Source organism: Protopterus annectens, chromosome 17.part0 (assembly GCF_019279795.1).
Source record: "Protopterus annectens isolate FY-2018-M chromosome 17.part0, PAN1.0, whole genome shotgun sequence".
Classification (NCBI taxonomy): domain Eukaryota; kingdom Metazoa; phylum Chordata; order Ceratodontiformes; family Protopteridae; genus Protopterus; species Protopterus annectens.
In genome coordinates, this window is record NC_056751.1 from 417,145,412 (window position 1) to 417,166,766 (window position 21,355).

General features: G+C 43.2%; 1 protein-coding gene across 2 annotated transcripts in view; it reads left to right on the forward strand.

Moving 5' to 3' along the window:
* The window catches only part of MED25 (mediator complex subunit 25), a 1,733,520-nt gene that overhangs the window by 1,592,250 nt on the left and 119,915 nt on the right, over positions 1-21,355 (forward strand). For both annotated transcript variants that reach the window (XM_044059360.1, XM_044059361.1), the window contains one exon: positions 3,525-3,713. In XM_044059360.1, coding sequence (XP_043915295.1) covers positions 3,525-3,713 — 189 coding nt within the window. The remainder of the gene's footprint in view (positions 1-3,524; positions 3,714-21,355) is intronic.

Consider the following 21,355-nt stretch of genomic DNA (forward strand, 5'->3'; position numbering starts at 1 on the left):
AAATTTACCCATACCTGGACGACTGCCTGCTACAAGGGGACAACAAAAGCAAGCTGACAACAGATTTACAAAGGGTCATTTACTTGCTACAAGCACTGGGATACACAGTCAATTTACAAAAATCAAGGCTGATACCATCCCAAACAAGGACATTCTTGCTGAATTGGACACAGTAAGACAAATGGCATTCCTAACTGCAGAAAACAAAAGAACTCCCTCTTTACTTCTTGGCTCTAACAAAACAGAACAAGTTAACAGCAAGAAAAGTACTGCAGGCCTTGGGATTCATGGCATCATGCATAATCTTGGTCCCACTTGCCAGACTACATATGAGAAAACTACAGTGGTACCTAAAGAATTTATGGTCCCAACACAGGCACAGCCTAGAAACAGAAATTCCACTAATTCCATGCTTAAAACAGGAGTTCCTATGGTGGGCTCAAGCATGCCAGTCAAACCCAGGTCTACCCTTTCGCAGATGTCAAGCAAACCAGACCATCACAACAGACGCTTCAGACCTAGGATGGGGGCCCACATGCTGGACAAATGCGTGCAAGGATTGTGGACGAGGATGAACTTCACCTGCACATCAACCTAAAAGAAATGCTGGCAGTAAAACTGGCAATCCAAAAGTTCAGACCATTTCTCAAAGAGGGCCAGTTGATGATAAGGACAGACAACACCACAGTCATGTGGTACATCAACAAACAGGGAGGCACTCATTCATACCCCTATGCAGAATGACTTTGGAGCTGTGGAACCTGGCACTCAGCTACAACATCCAGTTACAGGCAATATTTGTACCGGAAAGGAGAATACTCTAGCAGACATATTAAGCAGAACCACATCGGATGCCCACGAATGGATGCTACACCCGGACATCTTCAAGACCATCTCAAAGAAATGGGGAATGCCTCAGATAGATCTATTCGCTTCCCTCTCAATCACCAGCTCAAAAATTCTGCACAAGGACATTCCACCCACTGGCATGGAAAGTGGATTCGCTCTCCTTCAGCTGGAAAGGCCTAACAGCATATGCATTCCCACCTCTTCCCTTGATACACAAGGTATTACTAAAAATCAAGGAAGGACGCCCAAGGAAACTCCTGGTAGCTCCAGACTGGCCAAGGCAACACTGGTACCCACTGCTGAGGAGCATGTCTCGAACAATATGTGGCCAATACCCTGATGCCTTTGATGTTAACTCAGAACAACTACAGCATCATGCATCCAAACCTAAAACGTTGCAACTGACTGCATGGAACATCACATAGCAGCAGCTAATCCAGAACTTTCCCAAAGAGTTAAAGATATTATTCTTGAAGCCCGCAGACCTTCAACAAGAAGGAACTATGCAGGAAAATGGAAAAGGTTTGTCATTTGGAGTACTGAAAGAGGAAAAGATGTGTCAAACATAGATATGCCTAACATTCTGGAGTATTTGGCAGAACTTCTACATACAGGCCTGTCCTACTCCTCCATCAAGATACATGCATCAGCTATATCAGCAGAATACAGCTTTGATCCACCTGTCTTTTCACATCCTTTACTCAGGCAGTTCCTCAGAGGAATCAAGAATGTAAAACCTCCAAGGAAACCACCATTGCCAGCTTGGGACTTGAACTTTGTGCTAGAAAAGTTGACACTATCACCTTTTGAACCAGCAGCAACAGCAGACCTACAGCATCTATCGTGGAAAACTGCTTTCCTACTGGCAATAACCTCAGCCAGGAGGGTTTCTGAACTTCAGGCCCTAATGGCAGTACAGCCCTTCCTAATCTTCCACCAAGATAGAGTGTCCATGAGGACTAATCCTACATTTATGCCTAAGGTGGTATCCAGAGTGTCTTTAAACCAGGCAATCCACCTACCTACCTTCTTTCCCAACCCACAAAACAGAGGGGAAAGAATACTGCATACCTTGGATGTACATAGACAGCTATGCTACTACCTGGACAGAACAAAAAGTAGCAGAAAAACTGACCAGCTTTTTGTAGCCTATGCAACAGGAAGAGAAGGAAAAGCTATTTCCAAACAGACAATCTCCAAATGGATAGGAAATTGCATACGATTCTGTTACTCCTTCCATGGAAAACCAATTCCACAGAACATAAGACCTCATTCTACAAGGGCAACAGCCACTACCACAGCCTTCTTACGAGGAGTGGCAACCAAAGACATTATTGAGGCGGCTACTTGGACCTCCGTGCATACATTTGCCAAGCATTATAATTTGCCTCTATATTCCAGATCCCGAGCAGGGTTTGCCACTGCTGTACTGCAAGGGATCCTAAACACACCATAATCTAGTTTTTCCTCCTCCCTAGTTGGCTATGGTATTCTACCCAGTTGTTATGACTGCAGATGCATCCATGAAGGACATAGTACAGTTTTGTACCTACCATAAATGTAGATGTCCGAACTGGATAGCATCTGCAGTCAGGATTACCCTCCCTCCTTCCCTCTGTGGTACTCCTAGGGTGTTTACCCTCCTAATAGCTAGCTGGTGGGGAGTCTTTTATGGTGTATTTGTTTGTATATATGTACATACATGCTTATTTTTGTGTTTACCTCTATCTTTTTGGAAACATTGGCATTTATCCAAATTTTAGCCTTCAAGAGGGCAACTGGCATCTGGGGCAAGAAACACTGAGGAAAATGGCGTCGGCTGATGCCTTTATACCCGAAGACCAACAGAGATGACGTCGGGTGAAGTGCGACATCAGCCGAAGCTGGACCCGGACTTTGGAATCCGGCCGACTGAAGGGCTGCCTGACGACAGGACAACCCTGTTGTTATGACTGCAGATGCTATCCAGTTCGGACATCTACATTTATGGTAGGTACAAAACTGTACTTTCTGGGAGTTCCTCCCTTCCAGTCTTAGTCGCATCATCTTACCCTAAATTATTTGTACTACTAAAAACCCATCTTATAATTCAAGCTAAGTGCAAATGCATCCCATCTGGTTAAATAAACTAATTGTACCATTTGATTTTGCCTCACACTCTCACTTCTTTACTCTTAGTGTATTCATTTTGAATTTCACCATTAGTTCAAAGATTAGCTGTTTTGCTGTATGTCATGTGATGAATGTACATTTTGTTGTTTACGTAGCATACTTGTTATACACTGTAACACTCATTGTTTTGTGCATCCCGAGCTGAAATTGAAATTGATTAGATGTGTAATCAGTGCTCCATCCTGGTTAACAAGTTCAAATAAGAAAATAAACAAGACTTTTCATGAAAACCCTTCATTGTTTTTTTCTCCTCCTTCCATGGAAATGTGGTGTCCAGAGTTGACTGTATTAACTAGAGGGGTGCAGACCCATGCATGGTGGGTGTGGGTGCTTTGTCATTTGTTTTTGCCTTCTGATATTATTTTTGGTTAAAAGTTGTCTGTCTTTTTTTCCTTCTCCCAAGTAAAGGTTTTAAGTTCTAGAATGTTGTAAGCAGCATTATAAGTTTACTTTTTTAGATGCTGTGTGTCAGACTATGGATTTTTTATTTTTTTTATTTTCAGATCCAGCAGCAGCAGCTTCAAATACGAGCACAGCAGCAGGCAGGGGTCCAGGGTGCTGCACAGCAGCCAACAGCACCAGCATCTGGCATGGCGCAAGGACAGCAACAGCCACAGCAAGGAGCAATGCTGAGGCCATCCAATCCAGGAGCGAACCCCCAGCTGCGTAGTCTTCTCCTTAACCAGCCCCCTGTGAGTTAAAGAAATTGTTTTTGGTTATTGAAATCCTTTTATGTTCTTCATTCCACATTGCTGCAGTCCTAACTATTGGGTAGTCCGCTGTCCAGTCGGCCCGAATACCAAAGTATATGGCTGACGTCGGTCAGGGCGCATTAGACTGACGTCAGTACGTCAGGGTACTAATGCGCATGACCGACGTCATATCCTCAGTCTTTTTTGCCGCATGGTCCGATGCAGAAGCAATTTTGCGAGTGCAGGTTGGCGTTCTGAAAGTTTCTGAAGCCAGAGTTTCAGACCGAATCAAAGTTGGCTAAGTACCCCGTTGGGGAATATTTTGGTTTTCTCTTGCCTCAGTATTTAACCGGATGTCAGAAAAAGTGAATAACTGTATTTCTTGTGGGAAACAGATACCTCATAGGGATTACCATACTTTGTGTATACCTTGTTTAGGGCCTGAGCACGACGTTGTTGGATGCCGCTCTTGTGCCAGATTTAACAAACGCACTATTAAGAGAAGGTTAGACTGTGCCAGGTTAGTGTTTGGGAAGCGTTGTAATTATAAAATGCCGTCGGATGCTCCGCCGCTTCGCTAAAAAGCAAGGACAAAACAGCAAAGCCTAGAGTGGAAGAACCGACAGTCCCAGACGTCGGTTCTTTAGAGGGCTCAGTGGAGCCAGAGGTTTTGCCAGGTGTTTCTTTGGAGTCTCAGGGAGAGACTTTACTGTTACAGGATGTATCCTCTCAGGAAGTAGGCCAGGCTGAGGGGGCTTCTCAGGTGGCTGTTCTTCCCTCTCTTCCTAAGGTGGTCAGAGCCTCCCTTCTGTTTCCAAGGCTGCTTTGAGGGGCAGGCCGAGTTTTGCTTCAGTGGGGGTTTCTCCTAGTGCTTCAGGGTCTTTGCCTAAGAAACATATGCTTAAAATGGCAGAGGATTTGATTACTATGATAAGGGGTTCTATGCCCCCTCCTGATAAGAGGCCTAGGGTGGAACCTGAGTTTGAGAGTTTTGAGCAATGCTCGAGGCTTCTGAGTCTTGACTGAAGACTTGCAGGAGTACCCTCCTTATTCTGATTCTGATGTGGATGATTCTACTCCTTCAGCTTCTCCTCCTGAGGATTTTTCATTTTCAGAGACTCTGCATTCCATGAGGGAGCATTTTAAATGGGAAGGTCAAGATTTCTCTGATTCCAGGAAAAGGCTTAGGGAATTCTTGTTTTACCCCAGCATAGGCCTTTAGCTATACCTCCTGTTTTGAATGTGGTGGAAGATGTTTTGCAGAGGCTTCCCTGAATCCTGATTCTTTGCCTCCTGCCCCAGTTAAACCGGATAGGTATTATAGGGTGCCTGAAGCTCATAAGTATCTTTTAAGAGTCCTAGGGCAGACCCGAAACTGTCTCTCAGGGGCCTAAAGGTGTGAAGGCCTCAGTTGTTAAAAATCCTGTCCCTCCTGATAAAGAGGCAAGGGCTTTGGATAGATGGGGAAAGAAAGTGTATACTTCTTCCACTTTAGCCATGAGGGCGTTGAATTGTCAGTTTCACATGTTAAAATATCAGAATTATCTTCTTTCACAGTTGAAATCTAAGGTGGATGCTCTGGCGGAAGGTATTGAGTATAAAGAGTTGCAGGATTTAGTTCATGTGTCTGAACAGGTGGGTAAACATTCCTTGCAATGTGGTTTTGATGCTGTGCAGGCCTCCTCCAGGGTGGCTGCCACTGGTTCTGTTCTTCGTAGGCACGCCTGGTTGAGAGATCAGAATTTAGCTGAGCATGTTAAGACACGGATTTTAGATGCTCCCTTGCAGTCTGATGTGTTGTTTGGTTCGCCTGTAGAAGCAGTTTTGAAGAAAATGGAGGACAAGGCTAAGTCTATGCAAACTGTTAAAGATTTTTGCAGGTGCAGCCCCCGAAGTTTAGTAGAAATTGGCCTGCTAAGGGATGGACTTATCCTGCTTATGATTCCCAGTCTAGGGGTAGGTCTAGACGTGGTAGGGGCAGAGCTCAGGGTTCTTTTAGGCCTAGAACAGGAGTTCCCCTGCTCAGACTTCTGGTGAGGGCAGGGGTCAGTCCTTTCGTAAGCAGACCCAATGACCTGCCTTTTCAGCTGCCAGTTCATTCTCGCCTGGCAGCACCGTTGGGAGGAAGACTGTCTCTTTTCAAAGAAAATTGGGATTTAATTACCCAAGACAGATGGGTTCTGGATATCATTCACCACGGTTACAGGTTTTATTTCCATACCTTGCCTCCTTTCAACGGCATGCCAGACATTCCTCCTCTACAAAGACAAGAGGCTCACAAGCAAATTTCTCAGTTACTCCAAATAGGGGCCATTCAGCCGGTTCCTGTGCCAGAAAGGGGCCTAGGATTTTATTCTCGCCTGTTCCTAGTACCAAAGAAGGGGAACACGTGGAGACCAATTTTGGATTTATCTATCCTCAACACTTATCTGGACATTCCCAAGTTCAAAATGTTGACATTACAACAGCTTTTACCTCTGCTGTGCAAAGATCACTGGATGGTAACTTTAGATCTCAAGGAAGCTTACCTTCATGTGCCTATAAGACTAAGTTGCAGAAAGTATCTGCGTTTCGAGCTGGAAATTCTCATTATCAGTTCTCTGCATTGCCCTTTGGCTTATCTACTGCCCAGAGTATTCACAAAGGTTCTGGCTCCAGTGATAGCTTACTTCAGGCTAAAAGGAATTCAAATCTATCCTTACTTGGACGATTGCCTGATTCTGGCTCAAGAAAAGGAAGACCTTCTACAGCATTTGGAATATGTCATAGCAGTGCTAAGATGCCTAGGGTATTCTGTGAACGAAATAAAGTCCAGTCTAGTACCCTCTCAAGACATGTGCTTTCCGGGTGTGAGACTGAATACAGCAGCCCAGATGGCCTTTTTAACCCCGGACAAACAAAAGAATCTTTCCAGTTACTTCCATCAACTATCTCTTCAGTCCGGGCTGACTGCAAGGACAGTCCTTCAAGCCTTAGGGTTCATGGCATCTTGTATTCTGGTGCTTCCCAATGCCAAACTGCATATGAGGAAGCTACAATGGTATCTCAAAAATGTATGGACACAGCACTGCCAGGATTTGGACACTGTCATTCAAATAATACCTTGCATTCAAAAGGAATTTTTGTGGTGGGCTCAGGAATGTCACCTAAACAAGGGACTCTCTGTGACCCGCCAGAGGCGAGTCAAATTCTAACGACAGATGCCTCAGACATTGCTTGGGGAGCTCATCTAAATGGAAAGTGGATACAAGACAAGTGGCCTGCCAGACTACAGCATCTACATATCAACATGAAGGAGATGTTAGCAGTCCAGTTTGCATTAATGGCTTTCAAGGAGTTACTTCTTCCAGGGCAGGTGTTGATTCTAACAGACAACACAACTGTCATGTGGTACATCAACAAACAAGGGGAACAAATTCTTACCCATTGTGCAGGCAAGCAATGATTTTATGGGAGACTGCGCTCAGCTTGCAACTAACTCTTCAGGCAAGGTTTCTGCCGGAGCACAGAACTCCTTAGCAGATGTGTTAAGCAGACAAATCATGGATCCCCACGAGTGGAAACTGGATCTTCATGTATTTCAAAAGTTGACAGTGTCCTGGGGAACTCCAGACATAGATCTGTTCGCTTCTCCACTAAACCACCAGCTGCCAAAGTTTTGCACAAAGAGGTTTCATCACACAGCTTGGAAAGTGGATGCTCTTTCTTTCAGTTGGAAAAATCTTCATGTGTATGCGTTTCCACCTCTGCCTCTTCTTCCAAAGGTGCTTCTAAAGGTCAGACAAGACAAGCCAAGGATGATTTTAATAGCTCCAGATTGGCCTCGGCAGCACTGGTACCCATTACTGAGGAGTCTGGTAAAGAAGCCTCCATGGCCTTTACCCTTGATTCCACATCTGTTGTCTCAGAAGGACGGTCGTCTGCTCAATGTCAAGCTTCACTCTCTTCATCTAACAGCCTGGCATATTCTGTTTTGAAAGACAGCAGGTCTCAACTTCCTCAACAAGTTTTAAATGTGATTATGGAAGCCAGAAGACCTAGTACAAGGAAAGTGTACGAGAAAATGGAAGAGATTTTTATTTTGGACTGCAGCGAAGAATTTGGAGATTTCAGAGCCTAATTTGAGTGTGGCTCTTCAATATCTTACTGAGTTATTGGACAAAGGTTTGTCTTTCTCTTCCATTAAGATTCATGCTGCAGCAATTTCAGCTCACTATGATTGTGACCCACCATTGTTTTCACATCCTTTGTTTAAGCAATTTCTTAGAGGGGCAAAGAATATAAGACCCCCACGTAGAGCTCCTACTCCTGCTTGGGATCTCAATTTTGTGTTGGAGAAACTTACTCTACAACCTTTTGAGCCTGCAGCTACTGCTGACCTGAAATACTTGTCATGGAAGACTGCTTTTTTGTTGGCCATTACTTCTGCAAGAAGGGTTTCTGAGTTACAGGCCCTTATGGCGGTTGAGCCTTTTTTTGATTTTTCATAAGGATAGGGTATCATTACGTACTAATCCTTCCTTTATGCCTAAAGTGGTTTCTAGTGTGGCTTTAAACCAAACTATTCATTTGCCTACGTTTTATGCAGATCCCCAAAATAAAGGGGAAAAGATTTTGCACACTTTAGATGTACACAGGCAATTGCGTTATTATTTGAGCAGGACTAAGGATTTTAGGCAGTCTCAGCAGTTGTTTGTTTCTTTTGCTTTGAGTTCTCAGGGCAAGCCTGTGTCAAAACAAACTATTTCTAGATGGATTGGGTGTTGCATTACATTTTGTTATGCCCATCATGGCAAGGAGATTCCAGCTGGGATTAGGCCTCATTCCACTAGGGCTACTGCCACTTCAACAGCATTTCTGAGGGGGTGGCAACTAAGGATATTTTGGAGGCAGCTACTTGGAGTTCAGTGCATACTTTCTCTAAGCATTATCACCTTCCTCTCTACTCTAAGTCTAGGGCTGGTTTTGCCACTGCTATTTTGCAGGGCATGTTGTCAGTTCCTGCTTCCTTATGATTTGCCAGCCTCCCTTACCTCTGCTTTGGGATTCTACCCAATAGTTAGGACTGCAGCAATGTGGAATGAAGAACATAGTACAGTTTTGTACCTACCATAAATGTAGATGTTCGAGGATCCACATTGCTGCAGTCCAATTTACCCTCCCTCCTTCCCCTCTGTGTTTAGGGGTGGTTGTGTAGGTGAGGTTATATTCTGCTAATTTTGTATATATATATATATATATATTTTGGTGCAGGTATGTTGGGAGTTTTTGGTTTTTGGCCTTATCTTTTCAGGGTCTTCTGACATCTGGGGCAAGAAAAGACTGAGGATATGACGTCGGTCATGCGCATTAGTACCCTGACGTACTGACGTCAGTCTAATGCGCCCTGACCGACGTCAGCCATATACTTTGGTATTCGGGCCGACTGGACAGCGGACTACCCAATAGTTAGGACTGCAGCAATGTGGATCCTCGAACATCTACATTTATGGTAGGTACAAAACTGTACTTTTCTTGTGAACTTTGCTTGGCTGCTGTGGAGATTCATAAGGTCATACCCAACGCTTATGAAGAGGATTCATGCATGTGAAATGATTCACTAAGTTGTTAGTTGTTGTTTAATGCCTGGATGTAATCATTTCTTATTCTTTGCTAATGTCTAAATATTTGTATTTCTAAAGTTTCAGGCTGTTGAGGTACATTTCATTTATGACTGTATTGTGCATTAGTTCCATTTCATTTTTCTTTCTGAACTGTTAAGTCTCTGCCCAAGGATGAATCAGTAGACCTCCTTTCTGGAGGGTGTCTCTAAAGTTATTGATATCTAGAACTGTAATAGCCATTTGTACTCTTTCACCAGTGTGCCAGGTTTTGGTTGAGGACTTGAGTCAGAAGTCAGGTCACAGGAGCAGTGACTAATTAGTACAAACGCTACTGAATGCAGTGGAATTTAGCACATTTGTTTCTCCAAGTGATTATCATATTTAGTGAGACTTTTTTGTCTTTTACTTTGCTTTTACAGTAATGAATCTAAAATTGCCATGCCAAGTGCAGTTGTTGGGCATCGGGTATGTTATGCATATATGTTTCTGTTGTTGACTCATTTCTAGAAGTCAGTGGGACTGGATTTTGTCTCTTCATCTGATGTGAATTGACCATGATGATGATTATATTTGGTAAGGGGGTTGCAGGGTCAAGGGTTAAGAAGAGTTTTTTGCCCTCCACAGTAAACTGCCCTGTCCTTTTATTTTCAGGGCCATTTGTCCCGTTCATGGTTGTGAAGAGTCATAACCTACCTCAAGAAGCAGTAAGCCTAAGGCAGAAAACCATCCTGGACAAGTATACCATACATGTGCATACACACACACACACACACACACACACACACACACATCTTGGTCCAATTTGAACATTTTTATTTCACCTACCCACATGTCTCCTGGATGTGGTAGAACACAGGAGCCTCTGGTTAGAAGAAAAAAAAAAGACAAGCTGAAGGAGGACAGTGTAGATTATACAAACACACACACACACACACACACACACACACACACACACACACATATATCTTGGTCCATTTTGAACATTTTTATTTCACCTACCATCATGTCTCCATGATGTGGTAGAACACAGGAGCCTCTGGTTAGAAGAAAAAAAAAAAAGACAAGTTGAAGGAGGACAGTGTAGATTACACACAAATCACTCCCCATTGTGACGGAAGGTGCGTAGTATGACAGACACTCTAGACGTGATTTAGCTTGACTTGAGTTTTATGGACAGACTGAGACATCTTTAGAAGAAGGGTATACCGTGTGACGTTCAAATCAGTGTAGTTATGTCATTAGCAATAAAGCTGCAAACCCAATATGTAACATCCACTTTTTATGTTAAAACAATGTCTGTATTATATATGTATGATTTGAAGTAGCATGCAGTCCATTACACTGAATTTTAAAATTTATTTTAGCACCTCATTAATCATCGCATTGACTGTGTGCATCAGAATAAAACTTGTTTAAAAATACATAAGGAAATGTTTGTAAACGAAACCGCATTCTTTGCTTTTTAAGTCTCCATCAGCCCACATATCTCTCTCCTTTCTTCAGTGGTTTGCCACATCAGAATATTTACAAGGGCTGTTCACACTGGACATTTCCTCTTTCTTTTTTGAAACGGATCTTGCTGCACTGCAATTTGTTTTGAAGACGATAATCTGGAGGATGCCTCTGCAGAACATGACTATCATGTAACAATCAGTCAACCTCACAAAGCTCTGGCTTTTTCCCATACCTTCACTCTGCTGATTGGACTGCCCATTGAAGGAAAATCAGCAGTGAGAGTGAAGAAACTCCAGTATTTTCTTGCCTCCTCTAGTAGTGGTAGATGTTCTTCGTGTTTCACTGTTGCAGTCCTCACATATGGGTTATCCAGCTCCCAGGCAGGACTGCAACAGTGAATACACTCGAACATCCAGATTTATGTTAAGTGTACACAAATGTACTTTCTGAGGCTTCACAGGAGCATAAATTGGCTTCACAGTTAGTTTCTGGTAGGCAAGTCCCCAATAGGGAACCCTTCCATGTGAAATTGTAGCCCTTTTAAGAAACTGTTACATTTTTTATGTTTGGTTTAAAGCAGTATATGTTCATCATGCTTACTGCAACAGTAGCTTTTAGACTATGTAAAGGTTGTATCCTGCCTTGCATACAACTGGCCAGTTTCCAAAATGTGTGGCTCCTTCCCACACCTTCACTCTTGGCAACTGATTAGACAGCCCAGTAGAAGGAAATCAGCAGACATAGTGAAGCCATTTTCAGTACTTGTTTCCTCAAGGAAAAGGAGATTTCAGGCTTCACAGGAGCAGCAATCAGCTGACAGGCTTCTTTTTGGCAGAAAAGTCCCCACAGGTGGAATCCTTCCACAAATAAATTGTTTTTGAGAAAGTATTGGTTTATTTTATGACGGCATGTCCACTTTACGAAACCCTGAATTCTTTTCACTGTTATCTGAAGTTTCTTGTAGGGACATCTAGTTTTAGTAAGAGGTTTTTTTTTTTTTTTTTTTTGTTTTTTTTTTTTTTTTTTTTTTTTGCATTTGGGGTTTGCTTTTTAGGGATCAGGGAAATGTTTTTTTTACAGAACAGAAATGCTACTAATGTGTTTAGTGCTTTTGTACACTTTGATTCACACTCTCACTCAGGTACACTTCTCCACACAGTTCCTTTTAGTGTAAAAGTCAAAGCAAAACACTTATAATCCTATCAAAATCACAGCACACATTCCCAATGCACACTGACAGAAATATTAACAAGTAAGTTTCAGACTGCTTCCAGCACTGCTTACCAGATTTCAGTCCTCTTTCTTGGCTACAGCACACATTCTTACTTCAGTCCCCCTGCACCTAAAATGTATTTCGCTAGTAGGCTCTTTTCAGGGGAGACCAAAGGTGGGTAGTTATACTGATTCGGCCAGGGCAACAGGGAACTTCCCTATTCTTTGATAGGTGCCATGGGATCTTTTACATTCATCTGAGATACCACCAACTCAAGTAGATGAGGCCTCAGTTTAATGTCACATCCAAAATAAAACTTTCCAAGGCTTTGCTAAAAAAGCTCACCTAGACTGCCACAACTTGCTGTGAAGGAAAAGTTAGGGTTTTTTTTGTATTTTGTGTTCCTTTATTGTTTTCTTCTGTTTTGTATATTGTGATTCATTTTACTTATATTCTGCTTTTAATTGCATATTTAAACTAGGAAAAAGGTAACAGCTGTCTCTCTTGTGAGTCGCACAGAAATTAGAAGAGGTCAATAAAGGTTAATTACCTGTGAACTGATGATGAAGCTAGGAACTAAACCTTCTATTTAAGGGGTAAAATAAAACATTCTAAGGCTTTACTAGAAAAGCTCACCCAGACTTTGCCACAACTTGCTGTAAGGGAAAAGTTATTTTTTTTTTACTTTTTTGTGTTCCTTTATTGCTTTCTTCTATTTTTTTATATTGTGATTCATTTTACATGTATTCTGCTTTTAACTGCATAATTAAACTAGGAAAGAGACCACAGCTATGTCTCTTGTGAATCATGCAGAAATTAAGCTTTTCCCTACCCTAGTGCTGTTGTGTTTCTAAACTCAGTTGTCTTTCTAGTTACCTGCCCCTTATGTAAATTTGAACACATATCTCCTTCCCTTTCTTCTTTCATTGGCTATTGTGAATAAGCACAAAGTTGTCATTTTGTGAAATCACTTCCGTTCAAGTATTTAAATGTGTTGGCCTTCCCCACTGAATTCCATAGAACCAGAATACAAAGTGCCTACCCCTTCCAATTTATGTTGCTGTTTTAAAATTAGAGGCTCTCCACTTAGATAGCTAAAACTTAAGTTACCCCCTCATTCATACCTATCTGAGTAGTGCACACTGCATCTTTTTTAGGAAATTAACCTATTTTTTAATCTTGCCTTTAAAATCTAAAACACCTACTCCAATACCACCAATTACTGGAGAGACCACATTCTACCTCTCGGTAGTCATCTCGGGATTAGTCCTTTTGTTTTGCTCGTGGTAAGAGAAGGAACATAGGAACATTATTTCCTGGGGACTGTTGATTACCAGAAAGCCTAATAACTGCTTCATAGGTGTCAGTTTGAAATATGTGCTTATATTTTTTTCCTCGTGAGAGTTGGAGCCAAGTGCATAGATTCCTGACTCTTTCTGACTGGAAAGTGAGAGTCTGTTGTTGACCTTCCTAATTGATCTGATTGATGTTCAAGGTATCTACCAGGAAAAGGCTGCAACAAGCCTACAGATCCTTACATCATCTGGGACAAGCCTGTGGATCGCCAGACAGGCTGTCCTGCTTCTCATCTTGGGATTAGTGTTACTGTTTTGCTTCTGGTGAGAGAAGAAGCAAAAGAACATTCTATCTCAGCAGAGTGAAGCTGTAGTAAGACCAGCACTAGCAGTAGTCAGGCAGTAGCCATTCAGGTGACTCCCCTCTTTTCATCATTCATGACAAACTAATTGTTTCTTTTCAGTAAATACTGCTTGATTTGCTTTTAACTTCGACATCTGCATAAATACTTTATCAGTAAATTAGGCTGTACTTACTAGTTTCTCCTCAGGTGCTTGGCAATGTTCTGTTTAGTCACAGATGCCTTGAGTTGACATTTTTCCTGTAAAAGCGCCACTGAAATTTCACCAATACCTAGATGTCCTTCAAGGATGCATCTGCAGTCCTAACATATGGGTTGTCCTGCCTCAGGCAGCCCTTCGGTCGGCCGGATTCCAAAGTCTGGTTCTGGCCTCGGCTGATGTCGCACTCCACCCGACGTCATAGCTGCTTTGGTATAAAGGCATCAGTCTACGCCATTTTCCTCAGTCTTTCTTGCTGCGCGGTGCCCGAAGCAGAAGCTGTTCGCAAGTGCCGGTCGGTCAGATCCAGAGATTTCTACTACCGAAGACTTCTAAAAAGCTAAGTACCCCGTTGGGGACTCTTTCTTGCCTCAGCCGATGTCAAAGTAAATAATTGTTTAACTTGTGGGAAACAAATACCTCATAAGGATTTCCACTCTTACTGCCTTCCTGCCCAGACCACGACGTATCAGCTTGTTTAGCCTGTGCTTCTTTCAACCGACGGACGCTTAGACGTCGGTCGGAGTTTGCAGAGGAGTTTTTTGGTCCCGCTTTTGCTTACAAAATGCCGTCGGAGACTCCGACAGCACAATTAGTTAAAAAACGCAAGGAAAAGGACCGACACTCGCGGTCCGCGGTTTCGGCTGAAACCACGGTTAGGCCAACCGCGAGTGTCTTGGTTTCGGCTGAAACCGAGTCCCCGGTTCTTCCTTCGGCCGAAAACAGGCCTCCAGTAGCCGAGGCTTCACAGAGCATGGTTGAATTGGCTCCAGAAATTGTTCCTACAGAAGCAAGCACCCAGGATTTGTCAGACACTATTCCTTTAGACATATCTACCCCTGCACGTGGGGCTGCTAGACCCCCTGCATCCATGTCTATCAAGGCTTTTGCCAGGGCTAAAGCAGCTAAATCTTCTAAGGCCTTACCTGCTAAAATTCCCTCACACAGGCCTACCTCTAGTTCTCAAATGCTCAGCCTGGCTGAGGATCTCATTTCTTTGATCAGGGGATCCCAACCTCACCCAGACAGGGCCTCTCAACCCCCTCCAGAGAAGAGGCCTAGGACTGAACCCCCGGAACCTGTTTCCACAGACAATTCCTCGGATGACTCAGATATCTCAGACCCTCAGGAAGGCCCATATTCTCCTTATGAGGATTCTGATGCAGAAGATTCCATTCCTTCTGCTTCTCCTCCTGAAGAATTTTCTTTTGGGGAAACTTTACATGCTATGAGGGAACACTTTCAATGGCAGGGCCAGGATTTTTCAGATTCAAGGAAAAGGCTAAGGACTTTCTTACACCTACCACAGCATAGGCCTTTAGCCATTCCTCCAGTACTAACAGTTGTTGATGATGCATATAATGATGCCTGTACTGCCCCTGATTCTCTTCCTCCAGCCCCTGCCAAGCCTGACAGATATTACAGGGTCCCGGACACACACTACCATTTGTATAAGGCTCCTGTGGCAGATCCTGAAACCATTTCACAGGGCCCTAAGGCTGTGGCAGCTGCCTCTGCCAAAAATCCTCTCCCCTCTGAAAGGGAATCTAGAGCATTAGAGAGATGGGGTAAAAAGGTTTATACTTCTGCTACTCTTTTGACCAGGGCCTTAATCTGTCAATTCCACATGATTCAGTACCAGGAATTTTTGTTAGACCAGCTAAATAAAAAACTGTCCTCCCCTGAACCGATAGACCGCAAGTCCCTTCAGGAATTGGTACATAACTCTCAGCAGGTCAGTAACCATTTCTTAAAATGTGGCTATGATGCACTGGAGGCTTCCTTTAGATCAGCTATGACTGGAACAGTGATTCGAAGGCATGCTTGGTTAAAAGAACAATCCTTACCAGATCATGTTAAGTCAAAACTCCTAGATGCCCCTATGGAGAAACAAAGTTTGTTTGGCTCCCCTGCACAGGAGGTTCTAAAGAAGGTGGAGGAAAAAGCTAAATCTGTCCAAACAGTCAAGGATTTCTTACAGGTCCATCCACCGAGGTGTAGCAGAAATTGGCCTTCGAAGAATTGGTCCTTTCCAGACACCTCTAGAGCACAGAGAGGCAGAAATAGACTCCCAAGAGGCAGAGGTCAATCCAGGGGTGCCTACAGGGGACGTCAGTGGCAACCTACCAATCAGAGAAGTACTACCACAGATTCAACTACAACCACTTCCACTGGGCAGACACAATGACTTGGCTCTGATTCCGCCTACCAGGGAACAGCTGGAAGCACCCTTGGGCGGAAAACTAGCTTTATTCTCCCACAACTGGCATTACATTACAGGAGACAAATGGACTTTACAAACAATAGACAAAGGCTACAGGTTTCACTTCCACACTCTACCAAAAAAGAGAGGAATGCCAAACCTACCACCAAGCCAAAAAACAGACGCTCTAAGACAAATCAACAACTTACTAAGGATGAGAGCTATAGAAAAGGTACCGCCTATGGAACAAGGCCAAGGATTTTACTCCAGGCTTTTCCTTGTACCAAGAAAAGAAAATCAATGGAGACCTATTCTCGACTTGTCCGCTCTGAACACATACCTCATTGTTCCAAAATTCAAAATGCTGACCCTCAAGCAACTTCTTCCCATGCTGGGCAAGGAGTCTTGGCTGGTGACTCTAGATCTCAAGGAGGCATACCTGCACGTACCTATATGACCAGATTGCAGAAGACACCTCAGATTTCTTGCAGGATCAGAGCATTATCAATTCTCAGCATTGCCCTTTGGCTTATCTACTGCGCCCAGAGATTTCACGAAATGCCTGGCATCAGTAATTGCTCATTGCAGGCTTCAGGGAATTCAAATTTACCCATACCTGGATGACTGCCTAATACAAGCGGACAACAAGGCAAAATTAACAAAAGATATGGAAAAGGTCATACAATTGCTGCAAGCCTTGGGATACACAGTCAACATGCAAAAATCAAGGCTAGTACCATCCCAAAGGATAACATTCTTGGGTGCAGAACTGGATACATCAACACAGAAGAAAAACAAAAGCAACTACCAGTATATTTCATGACATTAACAACACAAACTCAGCTTACTGCAAGGAAAGTCCTGCAAGCCCTGGGTTACATGGCATCCTGCATAATATTGATTCCGCATGCCAGATTGCATATGAGAAAGTTGCAATGGTACCTAAGGAATGTATGGTTTCAACACAAGCACAGTCTAGAAGCCCAGATTCCAATAATTCCATGCCTGAAACAAGAATTCCAGTGGTGGGCTCAGGCCTGTCGGTTGAACAAAGGACTGCCTTTCCACAAACCTCATACAATCCAGACCATCACCACGGACGCCTCAGACCTAGGCTGGGGGGCACACATGGTGGACAAGTGCATACAAGGCCTATGGACCCAAGACCAGCTGAATCTACACATAAATCTAAAGGAGATGCTGGCAGTGAAACATGCAATCCAGGCATTCCGACCATTCCTTCAACAAGGTCACTTGCTGATAAGGACGGACAATACCACAGTCATGTGGTACATCAACAAACAGGGAGGTACACACTCATATCCTCTATGCCGGATGGCAATGGACCTGTGGAATGTGGCACTGAATCTCAACATTCAACTTCAGGCCAGATTTTTACCAGGAAAAGAAAATTCACTAGCAGACACCTTAAGCAGAACTACCACGGATGCTCACGAATGGATGCTGCACCCAGATATCTTCAAAACCATAACAAAGAAATGGGGACTACCAGAGATAGACCTGTTCGCCTCCCCACACAATCACCAGTTGAAGAAATTCTGCACAAGAGCATACCACCCACTTGCTTGGAGGGTGGACTCCCTCTCCTTCAGCTGGAAAAACCTGACAGCATATGCATTCCCACCTCTTTCCTTGATGTACCAAGTCCTACTGAAGATCAAAGAGGATCAGCCAAGGGTAATCCTGATAGCTCCAGACTGGCCGAGGCAACATTGGTACCCGCTACTGAGAAGCATGTCTCAGACACACGCATGGCCTCTACCTGTATGTCCCTTACTCCTAACACAGAACAACTACAAGACCCTACTTTTATGCCAAAAGTGGTCTCCAGAGTATCATTGAACCAAGCAATTCATTTACCTACATTCTTCCCCAACCCACAGAACAGGGGGGAAAGACTGCTACATACCTTGGATGTGCACAGACAATTACGCTACTACCTGGACAGAACTAAGACCAACAGAAAAACTGACCAACTTCTGGTAGCATATGCAACAGGAATGCAAGGAAAAGCAATTTCAAAACAGACAATCTCAAAATGGATAGGAAATTGCATACGATTTTGTTACTCTTTTCATGGAAAGACAACAACTGAAAATATCAGACCTCATTCCACAAGAGCTACAGCCACCACTACAGCTTTTCTATGAGGAGTGGCTACCAAAGACATTTTAGAAGCTGCTACTTGGAGCTCCGTGCATACATTTGCCAAGCATTATAACCTTCCTTTATACTCCAGATCCCGAGCAGGTTTTGCAACTGCTGTGTTGCAAGGGATCTTGACTACACCTTCTTTATCTTAGTGCCTCCTCCCCCAGTTTGGCTATGGTATTCTACCCATATGTTAGGACTGCAGATGCATCCTTGAAGGACATAGTACAGTTTTGTACCTACCATAAATGTAGATGTCCGATAGGTATGCATCTGCAGTCAGGATTACCCACCCTCCTTCCCCTCTCTGGTATTCCTTGGGTACCTTCCCCTCTTTTAGCTAGCTGGGGGAAATTATTATGGTGTATTTGTTTTTGTATATATATATATATATATATATATATATATATATATATATATATATATATATATAGATATAGATATATATTTTGCTCTCTACTGTTTGGAATTATTTGCATTTATCCAAATTTAGCCTTCCTAGAGGGCACCTGGCATCTGGGGCAAGAAACACTGAGGAAAATGGCGTCGGCTGATGCCTTTATACCACAGCAGCTATGACGTCGGGTGGAGTGCGACATCAGCCGAGGCCAGACCCAGACTTTGGAATCCGGCCGACCGAAGGGCTGCCTGAGGCAGGACAACCCATATGTTAGGACTGCAGATGCATACCTATCGGACATCTACATTTATGGTAGGTACAAAACTGTACTTTACATATATAGGAAAACTAGTTGCAGTAGCAGGCAGTGTCTCTAGATTTGCAAACCAGATACTCCTGACATTACATTGTATTCTCACTCCAACTGTCATGTTGCCATGGTTATGAACTTTCCCACTATCTCCATTACCAGGTTGGTGGATATGGGCATCCTGAGGCAGTGTAGAAATTGCCTCATGTTTACTGACAGCCAACTAATTCTCAAACTGATGTGCTATGTGAGAGTTGTATTTACATAATGTTACTGAAGCCAAAGCTTTCACAGAAAAGCATTCATGTCAATAAGGTTGTCAGTAGTACACACGCTGCACCCATTAAACACAGTTCAAAGCAAACACATAGACCCACATATGCTGAGGCACTTACATGTCACTTTCGTAAATCCCAAAGACCTCCAAGACGAAGTACACATAACAGACACCCTCAGCAACCCCGAATGTACTCTTTCAGAACAACACTCGGGTCACCACATACAGCCACATCTCTTGGAGCCTCCACTTCTAAGCCGATAAGGCAAGCGACCATGGAATCCAACATTCTAGTTATTGGAGACTCCGTTGTGAAACAAACTTGTGTTCCTCTCACCAGACTGAGTAAAGAGAAAGTCGCGGTCAGTTGCTTATCAGGGGCAGGATCCTCCATGTTACACAGGATCTCAGGTCATTAGACCACAAGTACCAGTATGACTTAGTCATAGTCCATGTGAGTGTAAAAAAGATGTACTTCCCTAGACTATATGAAGAGAGATATCATGGAACTCTCTGAATGTGTATCCCAGGCTGGTATGAGCCTATCATTGAGTAGCATTTTACCTTCTCCAAGGATGATGTCACTGTATGAACAAAAGATGACTGAATTTAACTGAGTTAATTTCTAGTGTCATTCTGAGAGGGTGCAGCATTTGTCAGCATGGAAGGAGATGGTCAACAGACCACGCAGCTTTGCCAGGAATAATCTGCATCTCACCCTATAGGCTTTTGAATATTAGTTAAAACATTGTCCTCCCCCATAGTGCCTTTTTTAGATAATACCATACTGAACGTACTTCTGACGTAGCATATCAAAGCAAGAAAATCTAAAGGTGTTACTGCTCAATACTAGGAATCTAAGCAAAAAACTCCAATCCCTAGAAACTCTCTTCATCCTAAAGAATGCTGATGTCTGTGCGGTCACTTAGTCATGGGTTAAACCCATAACAGTACACCAACAGTGCAAGGTTATAATGTCTTCCACACATTTAGACCACCTACTACACAGAGAGGGACTAAAGGTGGAGGTGAATCGATTTACTTCAAAAATGCATATACCTCAAGCTGGTCAAACAGGGCAATGCACTTGAGCTTCTCCATATTCATATCACCGTACGAAAAATCCAGTACCATTTCTTTGCAAGCTATAGGTCCTCCTCTATGACCCAGGAAACCCAGACCTTATATTTAAACTTATTGGAAACACTCACCATCCAACCTAATACCATATCCATGGGTGACTTTAATTACCCCACTATTAATTGGGAATCGTATACAACACCAAACATATAGGCACAGAGATTCCTGGATTTTGCAAACACAAACTTTCTGGACCAGATTGTGAGTACACCAACAAGGGTGCAACCCCACTGGATCTGGTCCTCACTAATATAGAAGACTGCTGCACACCCCCTAGTGTGATGTCTTCTCTGGTAAGGTCAGACCGCAAAATGGTGGTCTTTGACATAAAAATAAAACCTAGAACTGCAGCTAACCATGGAATTTTGAGGAACTACTGTAAGGCTCACTTCCTACAATTAAGTGATAACCTAGCAAAATTTCAAGTTCCCATGAATCCTGAGAGCACTGCTGCACAAGCAGAACTATTCGCAGGAATCTTATACAAGTACATTAATAGCTGCATAGAGGCAGCTGTACCCACCAGGAAGAAGTACAGAACTAACTCAGAGAACAAGCCACCCTTATGGGATCACAAAACAATACGCTGTATAACAGAAGGAAAAGATCTTGGCAAAATTAGGAGGTGCAGCACCCAGCAGGATAAAAGCACTCTCATCAAACTAAAACAGCTCTGAGGACAAGTAAAGTCTACCAAAGCCAAGTTCGAGGTAATGTTTGGCCCCCCCAGGCTAAGGACAGCCACAAAGCATTCTTTAGGTATTTCCGCAGCCTCAAAAGCAATACTCAATTGTTTGCAGAGCTTATTGTAAATGGAGCCACTTACACTGAGCCAGAGGGTATAGCAAACCTTCTGGCCAACACATTCAGCTCCAGTTTTACCCCTCTCTCCCTATCAACCTTCTCTCAGGAAATGCCATCAAATATAACTCCCCCTGCTATCACTAGGGAACATGTCTTTAATGCTCTCTCTAATGCCAAGAATACTGCATCTGTGGGCCTAGACAGTATCC